Source organism: Anopheles coluzzii, chromosome 2, assembly GCF_943734685.1.
Source record: "Anopheles coluzzii chromosome 2, AcolN3, whole genome shotgun sequence".
In the NCBI taxonomy this organism is placed as follows: Eukaryota; Metazoa; Arthropoda; class Insecta; order Diptera; family Culicidae; genus Anopheles; species Anopheles coluzzii.
Window position 1 is genome coordinate 31,011,808 of NC_064670.1, and position 17,198 is coordinate 31,029,005.

Genomic DNA, 17,198 nt, shown 5'->3' on the forward strand with positions numbered 1-17,198 from the left:
ACACGCATGCATGCACGTTCAGGATTATGCATCCCATGCAATGTGGGTCAAATGCGGTAAAAACCGTGGGCCAGATTGGGACGGAAGGAGCAAAATTGCTTAGCTGCAGAACGGCCCCGGCAGGGTAATGAGTTGGAGGTCGAACTGGATTCCGGAGCAAGGTGCCATGATCGGTGTAGTTGCTCTGTTGGCTTGGGATTATTGTTCACCCGCACGATACACTAGGCAGTATGGGTGTTTGTATTATTATTATTTTTTATCAATGGTAGATATATGCATGCGATATCAATTAGCGTTAGCGATCTTGTCGGTCGATCAATTAGTGTTGGTAATCTATTGAAGACTGAGGAAGCATCAGCTGTTGCTTTATTCTTACAGGGTTTACCAGAGGTTCTCATTGTTGTGGGACACTTCCTTGACTCCTTCCTATTGGAAGTTAACTTCATATGATGGAAATTGGATTCTATAGCACCCTTTTTGGACAAGCTAATTGGAAATTCCTATTGGAATTGTCCAACAAGGGGGCTATAGAGTCCAATTCCCATTACATTGAGTTCATTTCAATTAAGAAAGAGTCAATAAAGCGCCCCACAACTATGAGAACTCCTGGAAAACCTTGTAAATCAGGTTTTTTTTTTTGTAAAACTCTAAAAAAGGCTACTATTTATTTCAGTTTGTGGTATGCTGTAATTTAATTCTTGCCCATGTGAGTTCCATAGTTCCAGACATAAAAAGAACAGTTACAAAAATAGTTCAATAATAATCCACTTTATTCCAGCAGGTTTGAATATCAGTAGCACTAGGTAGAAACTACACTAACGTGTTCAACAACACCGTTATATTGCACTTACTTTAGCTATCTTGCATAACCCTTATGCAGAGCCCGGAGTTGCCTAATACTTGCTGTACCTATTTGCCCTAAAGGTAGTGAAGGTTGCAATAATACTTGCTGCTGCAGATGTCCTTAGTACTTAAATATCTTACAAATAACTATCAATAAAGTAGGTCGATGAAATCGTGCCTCATTCGGAAGGTTGTAGCATCTGTTATCACATGTTGCCGTTTTTTTTTTGTTCGTGTTGCGATCGTGTATGTTCCCCATGCGCGCTCGGTAAACTGGTTCTGGGAATCTATGGTTCGCCATGAAACCTTTAACTTCCCATTGGGCTTTAGTACACCAAATCCTGACCCGTTCGAAATACTGTCATGAATGCTGTATGCTCAACCTGCGAGCGATCCCGCCTTACTAATCGCTTACTTACGAATAATATCAATGCACATCGTTATCGGAATGTCACACTGTGTTGCATCTAAATTTAAATACTAGCTTTAAATTGTGTGCTGAAATCTGTTCCCAATGGTTTGATTCTACTTGCTCCGCTAGTCTGATTGTAGTACCATCTATTTAACTAGCTGCATTAGAACTTGCTACAGAAAACTGTATCCCCTGCCCGCTATTATTTACTAATAGAGAGAAAGAGAGAGAGAGAAAACGAGGGAGAGAGAGCATGTCTTACTGTAAAGCTTTACAGAAAGATGCTTTCGTTCTGCGCAAATCCGATGTTGCTGATGCCGGCCCCATCGTCCGTGCTGTGCGGGAAGTGCGAACCCAGGCGCCTAAAGGTAGACAATCGGTACAGCACATTACAATCGTTACCACGTAGCGTTACAGCAGAACTCACGTGCGGTATTGCGAACGTAACGCGCTCACTTACCGTTTTGGATCGTCGTTTTCCATCGCCGCGTGGTGCTTCGTACCGTTGATGGTGGCAGCATTTTGATAGATCGACGCCTGCTTCGCCTGCTTGCGCTGACGATACTTTGGGCTGAGCTTGTCCTTTAGGATGGCCAGCGATAGGGCACCGATAATGCTGAACACACCCATGATCGTCATCGGCAGGTACTGATCAACGTGTTCCTGTGTGGGTGGGGGAAAAAAACGAGCACAAACAGCACAATCAGTAAAAGCTTTAAAGTGGCATCGCCAGTACGCCTTTCCCCGGTCAGCTTTGTCTGGTTTGGTAATGCTGTTACCCCCGGACCGTAACAGGGAGCGGGAATGCAATTAAACGTGCAGATGCGCGACCATAACTCACCAGCAGCCACAGGTACGGTACGATGATAAGGGCCACACCGGCAGCGAAATTTCCCACCCCAACGCCAAGGTTGCGCATCGTGGTCGGATACTGGTAGGCGGTAAACGTCGGTATGATGGCGTTACACGCTCCTACACAGCACTTGACTGGTAAGGAAAGCGAAAAAAGAAAGAAAGAGAAAAGAATAAGTGTGAGGAAGCTATAATGTAGCGATAAAACCAACAGCGAATGAGCGCGCCTGATACAAAAGCTGACTGAGGTGATTCTCTATCCCTTCGGCGGCTGAGGCGGCAGCAAATTGATAACACTTGAGTAAATCAGAGCGCTCAAGGCACAGTGTGCAGTGTTTCAAGCAACGGCGGCACTACATAGTTGAACACCAGTTGAGCGCAACACTAATTGAATAATGTTTCATCATCATCAGCAGCTTCCCTGAAAATGCCCAAAGAGCACGGACCACGTACGGAACCGGTGCGGCACGAAAGTTGTCAAATTTGCGAGAACGTGTTCTCCCCGGACCGCGGAAGGGGGGGTGACAGAAGGAGTATAAATTTAGAACGCTTCAAGGGCCGAACGAAGGCGAAATCTGCATCTTCACACGTGTGAGCCAAATTCTCCGAACCGGTTCGAGGGGGGGGGGGGGGGGGGGGCACACTAATTGCATAAGCTGCACTACCCCGCTGCACCCTCACTCACCGACCATCGCCAGCGTAATTATCAGCCAGAGGTTGCCATCCGGCACGAAGTTCATCACGATGCAGGACAATCCGGCCACGACCATGTAGAGGAATAAATTAATCCGCAAGCCGAGCTTCAGCACGACCACGATGCTGAGACAGATGGCAATCGCTTCGACCGAACCGGCAATAACCTGTCGAGGGGGTGAAAAAAAGGGCGAGAGAAATTTGCGTTGAAAACAGAAACAGTAGTAGTTGCAAGGATGATGCAGGTCGCGTAAATTAGGGCGCGCTTGCGTTTTTGTCCCCCCTCCCCTCGTCTCCTCCGTACCGTGTTCAGATAGATGTCCCCACCGAGATTGCTCAGGTGCAGCGTAATGCCGAAGTAGATCAGTATGATCCCGAACCAGACGACGATCATGACGAGCGTGGTGCGGATAAACTTGCGCCGGAATACGTCACCGACCGAGATGGCGGCTTCCGCCTGTCCGCCGTTAGCATCCTCACCCTCGGCCTGCAGTGCCTTCCGATAGTTGGCGGGCAGCTGCAGATGGTTGGTGGTGGCGGCCCGCTCCAGCAGCCGGCACAGCTCGTCGAGCCGGCCCTTGGCCAGCAGCCAGCGGGGCGATTCCGGGCACCAGTACCAGCTGGTCACGAGCAGCAGCCCGGGCAGCGTGATCGCGAACTGCATGGTGCGCCAGTCGCGCGCCACGTAAGCGATACCCGCGGCCAGTATGTAGGCCAAGGCCACCGGAAGTATGTTGAGGATGCCGATGATCGTACGGTACCGGCCGCTTACCAGCTCGACCACCAACACGAAGCTGACCACCGCGACCGACATCGAGGCAAAGCCGATCACCACGCGCAGGGCCATGTACAGCTCGAGCGACGTCACAAATCCGAGTGCGAAGCCTGTGGAAAAGAGAGAGAAAGAGAGAGAGAGAGGGCGAGCGAACCACCGAGAATTAGTCGGGATGATTGATTTTTGCTAAATTGTTTATGTCACAGCGAGGTCCTTGTGTGATGGATCTGTTTGTATGTTGGGTTGCAAAAGGGGGGGGGGGGGAGGGGAGGTTGGTTTCCGCTTTCCTTTCCTCTCCATCACGAATGCTAATGAGTTGTAACTATTGGCTGGGAATTGTGTGGGTTTTGAGGTTTGCATTGGCTGAGATTCATGAGCGGAAGTGATCAGACGTACGTTTAGGAATTCCGGTTTAATGAGGAGAGTGGCGTTTACTTCCTTGTGTCTATTCTTGCAGGAGCATAATGGTTAAGTGATCTAAGTAACGTTTGTACCATTAACATTGGTTTAGTTGTTGATGGTAACCTGCATCTATAATTAGCCTCAGTTAATGTTCACGAAGTCCCATTGATTCAGGCGTCTAATGAGCTAGTTGCTTACACGAGCTCAACAAAAGCATCCACTTCATTGCATGTTAAAGCGTCTTTTATTTCATTGTAAACGATTTAAAAAAATAAGCCACGATTGCCCATCAAACTGCCAAATAATGTCACCGAGGGAACATCATAATTGAGGATGCTAATTTCATGCACAAATGAAGAGTTACGGCTCAATGCGAAGGGGGTAATAGTCGTATTGCTTTACCATTTGACGACGGTCCCCATCACGTTCATGAATGATAGGGAAGACGCTCGATCGTAAAAATGCCATAACTGCACGTATTGCGAACGTCTAGCCGGACGCCATGACTAATCAGTTCTCTGGGCTCGTCGTACTGCTACCTGCGACGGTTCTTTGGGAGAGCATTTTGGTGTCGGTTTTAGTTGAGTATTCTTATGTTTACTACAACTATAAATAGTTAAAAAGTATACTGCATTAATTGTACAGTTGTACGCTGTAACATCACAGCTTTGATACTGTGCTTTTTCAGCTCAGTTCCGGTTCGAATGCCACAGTCTCACGAGTTCGTGCCGAAGCAAAGCTTAGTATGCCTTCAGTTCTTAGACATTCTTGCCGGTCGTTCGTTTACGAAGAATTTGTCGTGTACAACTGCTCGTACCTTTTGCACTGTAATTTCACCCATAAATCGCGATCGTGCGCTAGGGAGGAAATTGTTTTCCCTCCATTTCGTTGCAATAGCACGTGAATGAATCATTTAACTACCCAATGCCGTTTCAGGGGTGGGTGGTACATGATACGTTCGAAAGTTGAAGTATAGAAAAAATCAAACGAATTTACTAACGATCAATTTAGGAAGGATTAATTGCCATTCAAATCGACTTTGAATGGAATGTTTTGTATCTCTATTTAACATAAATTTTGTCTCCAACTGGAAATAAGATAGCGTGTTTATAGACCCACTTGTAGGCCTCCACCTAAAGGTGTATTTATGACCAATTGATAAAGTAAACAAATCCACTTTAAAAAGCTGCTGATAATGGTAAGCAAATTGCCCGTCCCCAATCGATTGTGGCACCATTTGCGTCACGCACAAGGATTGCTTCAAACCACCGAAAAAGCTTAAGATTATCCTCCATCCAGACAATCGATACGCGACCCACGCGATGCAGGTTGGGTCGCGTCGCTGAGCGTAACGGACAAGTTGAGCGTTCCCTGGGGCACGCTAAAGGCTCACCCTCCCATTCGCCCGCCGTACCGCGAGCTCGTACAATTACAATCGTAATTGAGCGTGTAATTTGGTGTTTGCAGGCATGCAAAACAATAGCACGAGCGGGCAAACTGGCACGTACGGAGCGCTACTGTTACTAATTCTGTTTTGAAGCTGGCATGAGTTGGAGTTTGGAAAGTGATGTGTGATGTGTGCCCCCCTGTGCCCCATTGTGCTGGACCCTGGCCTTACCTGTCACACCCTGAAGCAGAGCAAACCCCATCAGTGTGTGCCGCCTGCCGAACTGATCGGAAATCCAGCCGCTGCCGACGCTCCCGAGGGCCGCCCCGGCCAGAAAGCACATCTCCACGATGCTCATCAGATGGGCCCGATCGCACACCAGCCCAAACTCGGCAATGATCGTTTGGCCGTAGATCGTATCGTCATACTCGTACCCGCTGCTGCAGGCCATTTCCAGCTCGCCCTCGGACGCGTTCGACGCTGCACGCTGGAAGTGGTCCAGGATGCTGTCCACCGTCAGATGTTCGTACGGTGCGGCCCGAACGCTGCACTGGCTGGCGGTGGCCGTCTGCGTGAGATTGCGCCACAGCTCCAGCGGGATGGCGGCGAGATGATCCGGCCGGGCGCACCAAAAGTCTCGTTGGGCGGCCTGTTTGACGATCGGAGGGGATCAAATATGAAAGGGGAGAAGGAAAAGAATAAATTATTAGTAAATTAGTCTAACCAAATATAAGCCCATACATAATAGAAACTATAATAAATTTCACATGAACTGCCATTAGTACACAGATCTACTAACGGCAAATGAATGTAGAAGCTCAACTCACTGTACATGTTTCATGTCATTAGCATGGCGTTAAGCGACTATTAATTGAGACTTTTCTAACGGTCTAGAACTGCACGGTCGTTGTCGCTGTAGGCTTATTATGCTAATTTTATTCCTCTCTCCTTCTCCATTTGTCGCTCGATATATGGATATCGAGTGCTGCTATTTTCTATCCTTTAATAGCAGTTGAGATACTGCTTTCGCGAGGTTTTATTAGAAGGCGCGTGGCCACAACAGCGACAAAATGGCAACACATTTGTCCACACTTCAGCTTTTGTTGCTTTTTCGTTAAGCGATAATTGTCAACTTTATTTTATTGCTCAAAATTGTAGACTGAATCAGTAACGAAATAACATTGCCAAAACCCTGACTTTTGCCGCGTGAAATGGATTCGATTCTGTTGCTCTGTTTCCTCTCAAAAAGCTAACTCGTACAAGGACATTACCGTTTGAGTCGTTTGAGTAGTTTGCAAGTTCTTTTTCGTGAAAGTGACGCTTGGAATGTTATCATATAAAAGGGCAATAAAATAAGGCATTATGCATAATCGAGGGCATCACACCCCGCATCGATCATACTCTTCGCATTGTCTCTTCGCAATACGATAACCAATTAATGAGTTCAACCCTAAAGTTCGCTGCCAAGTGGATCAAAACATCAACGCGGTTGCATTGGTGACCTTTACCCAACGGTGTGCGTCGATCAGCGCGACAGCACGACCCGGACCAGCATGCACAGCACACACAGGCATCTAAGCTGCTAACTGCGCCAATGCACCGCATCGCTCGTGTACTCGTGATTAAACGCACATCGTGCACCGGGGTTGGACTGTGTTCTTTATCCGCGCAAGGTCACGGTCGGCCCAGTCGATCGAAGGTTCGTTGGGCTTGTTCGCAGCTTCCTAACATGTGTCGAAGGAGGCACGCGCGCGGGCGCGCGCTCACACATCGCTTGCGTACGCCGCACTAAAGGGCAGCAGTCGCAGAACAACATGCCGGTGCGGGAATTCTGCACTGCAAGTATGCTCGCGTGCCGGCCATTTCTTACAATGTGTGGAAGTGGAGGTGTACCTACAGCCCACCGTTTCTTGCCGATCCCTCGATCGCGAATGCGATGCTTTTTTTCTCCATAGCGTTTGGCTCGCCGCAATAGGATTTAATGTGTTGATTTAATTTAACGTAAAGAACTCAATTATCTCCTATCTCGCACCGCCAATTCGTCATCTTGGTCGTGGTGTTAAAGGAAATGTATGGTACACATGCGTTATTGTAAATGCACCAGTGTGTGCGCGGGTGTGATTATCTATTGCTCCCCGCTGTTGATGTCTGCTGCTCTACCGACAAGCAATGATCGAGCGAAGCAAACACCGACAACCGAACATGCAAGAGTTCAGTAAGTGGTTTGATACACTTTTTGACACCTTATCGAGCTTGCCAGATCATATCGTGAACGTACCGGTTACCTCTTCCTGCTTCTCCACTGTTACAGACACCATTCCGTGCAAACTGATCGATTATTTCCTGTGCAGATAGGATAACCCGTTCGGTAAGTACACAGGCGACATAAATCGGCGCGCAGCGTTACACTATTTGCAGCGGCAAATGTGAGAGTAACACTGGTAAAGCATTCGAGAAACCACGGGATCGAAAGACATTGGAGAGCCACAAGCTCTAGCAGCTCTATTTTTAGAGCAAGACTGTTATACATGGTCTCTGCTTTGGGTGTAAAAATAACCTGTCTTGCACCTCTTGCTGTACAGTGTGCGCCAGTCGCCGCCAAACGAGCGGCGTCCTTGGCGTCCTTGGGCGCAGCGCTGCGCTGGAAGGTTCGTAATGTATGTGAGAAAACAGAAACAGATATAAGGGGGTTGTTGGATGACGCGACTTATCGTCCGCGGGCGTCGTTGGTCGTCGCGATTTCCTGATTTCGCGCACCGTGCCAGGACCACAAACTAGCAGCGCACAATTAATCCCCACAGCCCCATTGGTGTATAATCATTAATAAGGTTCGCCAGGGTGTGTGTGTGTGGGAAACGATTGATTGATTGGGCGCGTGAGTGGCTTTATCTACTGTTTTTTTTTTGTTGACTTCCACTAGCAAAGAAATGTTCCTAAGCCTCATTCTGCCGAGTTTAATTTAATTCTTCACGCTTTAGGGTTCGCCGCTACATTTCTAGTGATGTTGAATGTAGTTTATTGGGACGAAAAAAAAAGCTTTATTAAATGGCGAGAACTTCAGACTGAAGGAGCGGCGCCCACTGGGAGCGCCATGAAATTGACGTTTAAATTGGTTTTGATTTACCGGTTCAAAACGCGTTGCCGTTAATAGGTGCGATGATAGCGCATTTATGAATAATTTAGCGCATTGAGTGAATAAGTGGTTAAATCGACGACTATTCTCCTGCGACATTAGATAATAGTTTGGTCTTAAACACGTTGGTATGTCTCGTTCAAAATACTTAAAAAAAAAACAATTTTAAATTCTGTACATTAGCTTTTCAGTCATCGGTACAAATAAGGCACTTCCAAACATCTAGGTTAAAAATGCTTTGGTGTTCCAATTGCTCAATTAAACTTTGCCTACAAATAAATCATAGATCTCTCATGAGAAATGTTGTTTTGAATCGTTGTTATTCCATCGATCAATATTGTTTTGAAGGTGATGGCTTATTGTTTCTTCAAAACACACTTTTGTAGCCTAGATTCCTCTTTTATGGTTGATCTAACCAGACTTCAATTAAAAAAAAAGCTTCAATAGTAGCAAGGAAGTGTAGAAGCACGAAACGGGAAGTAACCTTTTGAGTTGCAATAAAAACATTATATCCATCACTCGACGCCTTCAGCCGTATGTAGCCGGTAAGCAATGCAAATCGTTGACCTTATCGTCAGTACCTGCTGGAACAGACTTTTCATAAAACCTCTCATAACCACCGTTTGATAATTATATTGCAAACACCGCCGGGCTGGTCTATGCGCGTCGCGGGTCATAAACCAGCTAATTGCGCACAAGAAGCTGCGCCAGCAAATTGAAGAAAAACGTGGCGTCCCCATCTATCGACGCCCCTTTACGAGGTGGTTTCTGATTTGCAATAGCTCTACCTCGAATGAATATTGATATGTTCTAACGCATGCGTAAAAATCAAAACCACGGCCAGCGCGAGGTGATTGCATGACGATGATCGCGAAACAGTCCGGAAGGATCGTCGATCTACCGATGCCTTTGCACGCGGTACAGCTCGATACAAGTGCGACTAGAAATTGTTTCGATTGAGACATTGAAATAGCGCCAGGAAGTTGCATCAGTAGGTGGAAAATACGACGCAGCCGTTGGACCGGGTTTGAGGATCGAGACCGTACGTAATCGCCACCTACCAGGGCGCACGCGGGTGGCTAGAACGCCCCTAATGGGTGAACCGGTGCGACATTTTTTCCCTACGCAATGAGTTTTGCGTATCAATGGGACGGGAATGCCACAGAGAGAGATAGAAAGAGAGATAGAGAGAGCGCCTTAAGCCTTCTCTAGCGGTCATTAGTGAACAATGTCTCGCGTACCATACGCTTCAAGTGCTTTTACATGTTTGTCCTATGTAAGCCGGCGGATCGGCCAGTTCGCACCACACGCGCACCGCACACAGGGCCGCGGGCAGAATCGGTTTGTGCAAAAACAGAAGAAAAAAAAGCCACTTCCACTCCACCGGTTTGGTTCCGATTCCGGTTCTCCCTCGCGAGCAAAGAAAGATCGCACCGCCGCGATGGGACTGAACTTTTTCAATGCTACGCACCGGCACTCGAGCCAGGGTCGCCGCGGTCCCGTTTGCAGTACCGAAAGGGATTCCGGCGGTCTTTGACTGACCTGAGCGACAGACCAGACGACTCGGTGACGCACAAGTGCGTCGTCGGCTTTGGTCGGTGCTGGGGAAGGCTAGAATTCGCACGCGCGCGTACGGTGAAGTGCGAGCGGTAAGGTCAACCGGTTCAGCGTAGTATAGCAGCTACCGAAGGATGCAGGAAGCCCGTTCGACTGACTCCGTTTCGCCAAATCGGAACTGATGGCGAAAGGAAATCCCGCAAAGCGACGAACGGCACGCGGCCGGTTATTATTGTTGTGTTGTTCATATTTTTGTTATTTACGTTGTCAGATCGGGTTGTTTTTATTGGAACATAAATTTGATCAAGATCTTGCCTGAATGGGGCCACACAAATCAGTAGGACGGGGTTTTTGGTGTGTCACTTGGATGTTGATGTTTGTTTTTGGCTAATTTATATTTAATAAATAATATTTAGTTTATACATACATTTAATGTATTAAAAACTAATATTTCTTATACTATGCACAGCAAAGAAAGTTTGGCAATTTATGTTAAACAGATTAAAAAAATAATAAATCATTTTACATAGGCAGAAAATGATCATGAACATTATTATAAAAAAAAACAATCAAAACAAATTCACTAAGATAAGAATATATCAATCTTTTTCCGCCGGTAATGATCCTTCCTGTTCCCGTTTAAAGCGTGTTGCTACACGCGGTAGTTGTGGAAGTAAAGGCACAGCAGCCCACGCTCCCAGCGTGCGGTTGCTAAGAACGACGGAAGAAAGAGTTCGCTCACCCAAAACGTCGTCGCCCGCCAGCACGATGAACGCAACGAACCTGCATATCAAGTGTCAAGGTCTAGGTCGTTCGGTGGTTTGGCGAACGGATGAAATATGTAGTTCAGTCTTTAAGATTACAAAAAAATAAACCTCCAGCAAAAACAAAACAAACAAACACCATAAACGAATGGATGCAGAGGGCAAACGGCGAGAGATCGCCACGGGAACGATCGGTTGATCGGATTTTCACTCAACCTTGACAGCTTTGCTTTTCATCGTTCAAATGGGTGAAGTAGTAAAGGAACGAAAACAGTTTTTTTAAAATAAAAATGGAGAAGAAAAAAGCGTAATATTAAATTCTGTGCTCCCATTCTCCGGTCTGCTTTGTTGCCGTGGCGCGTGCCTCCCAATCAAATGGCAACAGACACGGGATGACGAATGCAGCAATGTTCCGTCTAGTTTGTGTTATTTTTTAGCACGTTTTTTTTCGGTGCAAACAATTTAGCAGTGAACGCATAACAAAAAAAAAAACAACAACATGCACATCATGATCGGGCGCGTGCCTCATAGTTCTTCCGGCATTGTTCGCGATGGCGGGGTGACGTTGAAAGAGCTGTGGTAGAACAAATTTATAACAAGGCGTATAAATAATGCATTTACTAGCGGTGCGGAAAGTCGATGGATAAAGTCGACTTGAAAAGGGGGAGGATGTAAACCATGCGTTTACCTGCAGTGTGGAGAATAAAGGAACAAAAATCAATCAACTTTCATAAGAGATTTTAGCTTTTTGTTTGATAGAAAAAAGGTAGAAAAAGTAGTGATAGATGGCGCCAACGTAACAAATTTAAATTCAAATCACTACCTCTACAATGTCAAATGTAACGAACAGGATCGTTTGCGTCATCCGTCCTCGGCACTACCTCGCCGCAACCAAGAAGCGTCGGAAATCTCAATCATAGCTCGAAACTATAATTTAAAAATGCTTATTTTTACGCCTCCGCTTTGCATTTGTGTGTCCAGTGGCTGTTCTGAGTCTAAATCGCCAGTAAAAATGGCAATCGAAAAGGAAAGTAAGCGCGTTGCGACTTTTATATGGAGCAGCACACATATGACATGGTTCGCTATGAATAAATAGAGCACCTGTCAATGGAGCGGCATTGAATAAATAAGCAATTAATCTGCAGCTGCATTGGAATGCACTCCAGCTGAGATGCTGCGTGGTAGAATTTCATTCACAATTTCTGTACATTTATCCCATTACATCGTTGCGTTTTGGAGCGTTTATTTCTTCTCTACTGCTGCAACGAATCTAATTAATCTTACAAAACGACCCGGACACCAAATGAACTGAGCAATTTTACGACGAAAGTTAATCGATTTTGGCACCCATTGGTTACGCTAAAGATTTGTGTGTGGTTTGTGGTGTGGTGCCAAACATCGATCCAAACAACCCCCAAAGACCATGGATGCACCAAATGCATCTACCGTCAATGGAACGAAAACACACAACGGAGAGGGACAATAAGAAAAAAAACCCACCCCGCGAACACAGTCGAATTATGTTGCAAAGTCAATGGACTGACTTGGTCGGCGGTGGTTGCTGAATGGATGATGGACGACCGTTTTATGGTTGATCGGAAACGACTGGTTTCTCTGCTTTCTCGTTGCCGCCCAAGCGCTCAAGGTTTCCCGTCGGTGGTGAAACATTAGCCATTAGACATTAATTTATTCTTGCCAACTCGCCCTAACGCTGTCAGCGGGTTGTATGTGTGTGTGTCGCTTTTACTTCATCGCCATGCCAACGGTAAGTGGGGTGGTAAGCGACGCAAAACGGTTTGTTTAATCACGGGCATATGTTTGGTGTGTTCCAAACGCCTTCGCGTAACGCATTTGTTAAACACGGAATGCATGTAAAACAGACCTTTAAACTGATTTATGTTGCTCCCATTTATTACCACCGGTTTCCAATTGTGGGGTAGAAGAGGGAGAGTTAACTTCAAATCGATAATCAAAATGTTAGCTTGACCGATGGACACTGAGCGCCATCCATTGGCTACTAGATTAAAGCTGCTAACGACGCCAATAACAGTACCTCAAAAAGCTCTCATCGTGACCTGACCCAAAGACCACCAAAGCCCCCTAATAGGGGACCATAAAGGATGCAGAAAGTGTCGAATATGAGCGTTAGAGGGTTTGGTTAATCTCAAGGGTGCTGCGTAACCTTGACACGATTATCATTAGACCAAACTTTGGGTCGTAAAACACAATTCGCTACGCTACGTTTTGCGGCACCCATCACACTAAACAGATGCGGGGAAACAAATCGTTTCGATCACTCTCATGCTCCATACCCTTTCACTACCGCGAGCTGGGCTGAGCATAAGAGGAAGCTAACATTTCGCCTACTTCCGAGCGGTCGTCCCTCGATGCTTGCCAATTGCCAGTTCCCACCGAGCACGCGTGACAATGACCTAGCGTACGGGGACGCGGTCACCCTCTTTAGGATGTTGGCTTCTTTGAACGCACACTCAAACCCAAAAAAAAATGTGCCAAACTAAGAGAACAGGTTTGTTTGGTTTCGGTTTTGTCACAATATTTGGGGTTTCGGGGTACTCTTTCCCCACCGGAACCAAGGTTAAACGCATGTGGAGGCGCTCATAGATTGAAAGTGAAAGGTGCTGCTGGATTGGAGCTCAATCTCAAAGCTGAGATTTGAACGATCATCGCCCAATGCTCGACTTGAATGGAGCTTTCGTTAAGAATCCGGCACTAAACATACTACTTACTGCCCCAAGCTACTGACAGTCGTCATAGTTCATTAGGCAGTCGATATTGGTTATTGAGTCGATTGCAAATTCAATTTAGCATTATCTGATCGATTACACAAAGCACCAACTGCACCAAAGCGCACTGCACAAGAAGTCTCTTATCCAATAAACTCCACTGCCGGCAAGAAGGTTGGCCCGGACCCCCGGGCTTATCGTATTACCGTGGCGTGGCGGGGAGATAGAGAGGGAGGGAGGAAAAAAACGCAGAAAAACTGTGCACACTCAAGTGGCAATTTGCAGGTAATCCGAGCGGCGAACATTTGAGCCCAGCGCCACCGGGAAGACGGTGCACGGCACGCGAGGAAGCTCGGTCGAGCGAGCAGAGCGCGGCTCGGTATCGCAGGAAATGAATCGCGAAATCAGGGCCCTTTGGAATCTTTCAATCAAGGCGGCGTTTCATCGCCGATGGTCGACCGGGCCTGGAGTAAACTTGATACACGCGTTCCTCTTCTTCCGTATTCAATCAACCGCTCGCCTAATGCGCACCCTATTGAAGAAGCTACCGGGAAGGCGTTGTGTGCAGAAAGGATACGCAGTACGGCTGCTGCTACTGCTGCTGCTACCGCTGCTGCTTCTTACGCAGACGATATTGGAATTGATTGTCACATGAAGCGCCGTTCTTTAAGCCCCAATTACGTACGCACGCACGCAGAACTATCGTAGGAAAAGGTATGAAGTAATGTCCCCGGTTTATGATGTAAAATCAATGATACATTCCAAGCACGCTGGCGTAATGCATCAACTCGCTATCGTTTGTTTGTTTGGATACGGGCGGACTGGCGCTTGGTTTTATATGGCCTATGATTAACATTCAAGCAGCGGGTCGTAGAAGACGTTGTTCCACGTACGTGGTTCCAAGATTAAAACCCATCTATAAACTGGTGGTTTGATGCCGCGGTTCCGCTGACATTCAAAGTGCCCTAGGTTTTGGGCAAGCGAGCACAGGCCGGCCAACACGGTGCATTTGTTTGCCTTCACAAAACACTACAAATCCCTTTGCTGAAGGGCATCCACCTGTCCGCTGCTGTGGTAGATGGGAAAGCAGGAAAGCTTTACAGATGGCAGTTGTTTGATTGTGATTTTTACGCAGCAGTTTAACGGAATGATCCAGATGCTAAATGTTGACCTGATTTACAAATCACACATCTAGAGAACTTATTCAAGCATAATCATTAAATTAGATGGTGTCACAATAATTACCACAAATTTATACAGGTTATTGGAAATTTCAAACAACCATAAGAAGTCTAAAAATTCAGCGGAAATATATTTGTTATCAACAGTTCTACCTAATTACATTTACATTTAAAGAAAATCAACGCAGTTTAGTAACACAGAAACGCTTATCAATAACAATTTAAACGAAAATGGTCGTTTGCAGCACTTTAATTTTCTTGATAACTATCAGCTTATTATTGTTAACAAATAAATAAAGAAATTGGGCAATGCAGTCGTACTTCTGGAACTGCTGTAATAAGTGATCACATACTACAGTCTGCTCCCAAATTACACTTTTCTTGATTATTTAACATTTTATAATATTTAGAACAAATTATTCCTATCTGCAACATTAATTTTAAATGTAAAAATAAATGCCTTTTAACTGGACAATTTTTTTAATGTGTATTTTTAGCAAAAACTCTGTCAATTAATTTATCATTAATCCTCATCATAATCATTCCATAGTAAAACATATTTTTTTCGAAAATCACTATATTTGATTAATTTGGATATTTGAGTTATGCTAAAGTCCCCGGAACGCATTAACCGCGAAATTCTAGAACCAAGTGTACCAAAAAGTAATAAAAAGGTGCGAATAACCATCAAAATTATGTAGGAAATAGAATGATATTTTCGTCGAAGAAAAATATTCAAATTAACATCATATAACATAATCTCGTTGTCTGGACCGTAAACAAATGATTTGATACAGATAAAAACTATTAAACGCACCGGGCTTATCTGAAACTAAGCACTCGAAAGCCAATGTCCTTCGCCCTATCTTCACTCACCTGAAACACCAGACAGAAGATGTGAAACGTCGTCGGTATCTGGAACAGGCACAACAGGAACGTCCACCCGAACTGCCACCGGCCGTAATGCCCGATGTACTCGGATATGATATCGCTGTCCTCGTCGTTGGCCGTCGCGCTCAGATTGCTGCTGTTATCGCTCTTATCGTCGAAGGACGGATCGTGCACCTTGCCACAGGGTGCACTATTCGACGCCGCCGCCGCCGACGCCATCCGGCCACCCTTGCTACCCGCTCTGTCCGGCTGTTGGTAAATATTAACCGTGCCAAAGTCAACGGTGGACGCTTTCGGTGGCAGCTGCAGAACGGAGGTAAAGGTAGCGGGCCCGGTCGGTGGCACCTCAACCCGCGACGGCACCGTGACGGTGTAGCTGCCGGCCGTATCCGTGCCGGCCGATTCGTGGGCCAACCGTTCCTGGCTGTTCATTTTCTGCACGTAATAGTGTCGCTTCATCATTTTGCACCCTCACACAATCGGCACATGTAAACACGCACGCAGCAGGCTGTGGTTGTTTTTTCTTCACCCGAGCAAAATTTGTTACATTGACACATACACAAACACACACACACGTGGGATTGTAAACAAACACGGGGTAACGTTTTTGGCAACTGCTTTACAATGAAGTGCCACTTGCACGGAAATAAAGAACACTACCGTCAAGCGCTACTACTGTACCGGTCGCCTTACCAACACTTTAACACCGAGCTTCGAAAAAAACCAAACCAAAGCTGCAAAAAGCTGTTTTCGATCGTGTCCGTTGGAGCACCGCGCACGCGTTCACCAGTCGACGGGCGAGTTCTAGCTCGCAGGAAGCGTTACTAAACACTGAGCGGATCGTGCGCATGGACGCAAAGTTAAATAGACTATCGTGGGCTGGCGACGACGACGACGACGACGTTCAGCGATCTGTACCCGCGTACACGTACAAAGCGACAGCCCCTGCCGGCACACACCGTTTCGCGTGTGTGCGCTTTTCTCTACTCGCGTCAAGTATTACGATCTAGCGTCGGCATCGTTGACATTCCACCACTATCATATGCGCCCGTCGTCCGTTTGCCGGTTGATCGGTGCCTGAAGGCGACCGGAAACCCGGCGGAGAAGTAAGCTCCCATTTTGGGCCGATGGGTTACCGATCGTTCGGAGGTTCGGGGTGTCGTGGCGCACCGCGGCGGTTGTTTAGAATGACCGATCAAAGCGAACGCGACGATTAGGGGTAATAAGGTGACCAGCGAACCACCAAACCACCCGGCACGATACAGCACCCGGGGGAGGGCGGACCAATTTCCACCGGCAATCTATCAACTATTCTCAAGAAGGTGGAAGGGTCAGACGGGGGAGAGGGTTTGTAGGAAGGGAGTCTTACATGCACCTTTACAAACAGAACGCGCACCACCACCACCGGCGACTGGCTGCACGGGGTGAAACGCTTAAAACGGTTGATTGTTTTCTGTTTCACTTCACACTTGCTACTGCTGCTTTGTCACCCTTGTTCGTTACATGGCAGGAACGATTAGTAGCGTTTTATTGCTTGCTGTTTTCCCTCCGGCGCTACAGGCAT

The 17,198-nt window shown here is 46.6% G+C and overlaps 1 protein-coding gene across 1 annotated transcript; it reads right to left on the reverse strand.

Annotated features, from left to right (window-relative positions):
- Nucleotides 1–752: 752 nt before the first annotated feature.
- On the reverse strand, nucleotides 753–16,620 carry LOC120950989 (organic cation transporter protein). Its single transcript, XM_040369442.2, has 7 exons — nucleotides 15,620–16,620; nucleotides 5,596–6,013; nucleotides 3,105–3,685; nucleotides 2,793–2,967; nucleotides 2,097–2,242; nucleotides 1,716–1,918; nucleotides 753–1,617 (listed from the first exon to the last, which is right to left on the reverse strand). Exons 1-7 carry the CDS (start codon nucleotides 16,094–16,096, stop codon nucleotides 1,527–1,529), a joined length of 2,091 nt encoding a protein of 696 aa, XP_040225376.2. The 5' UTR covers nucleotides 16,097–16,620; the 3' UTR covers nucleotides 753–1,526.
- Nucleotides 16,621–17,198: the final 578 nt, after the last annotated feature.

What these genes read in the sequence shown, in the direction of transcription:
- LOC120950989 (XM_040369442.2), bottom strand. Translation starts at nt 16,096, where the DNA reads ATGATGAAGCGACACTATTACGTGCAGAAAATGAACAGCCAGGAACGG. An exon ending in TCTGCTTCAGGGTGTGACAG is followed by an intron (nt 3,686 to 5,595) that starts GTAAGGCCAGGG and finishes TCTTTTCCACAG; the next exon opens with GCTTCGCACTCGGATTTGTG. An exon ending in GGGACATCTATCTGAACACG is followed by an intron (nt 2,968 to 3,104) that starts GTACGGAGGAGA and finishes CCCCCTCGACAG; the next exon opens with GTTATTGCCGGTTCGGTCGA.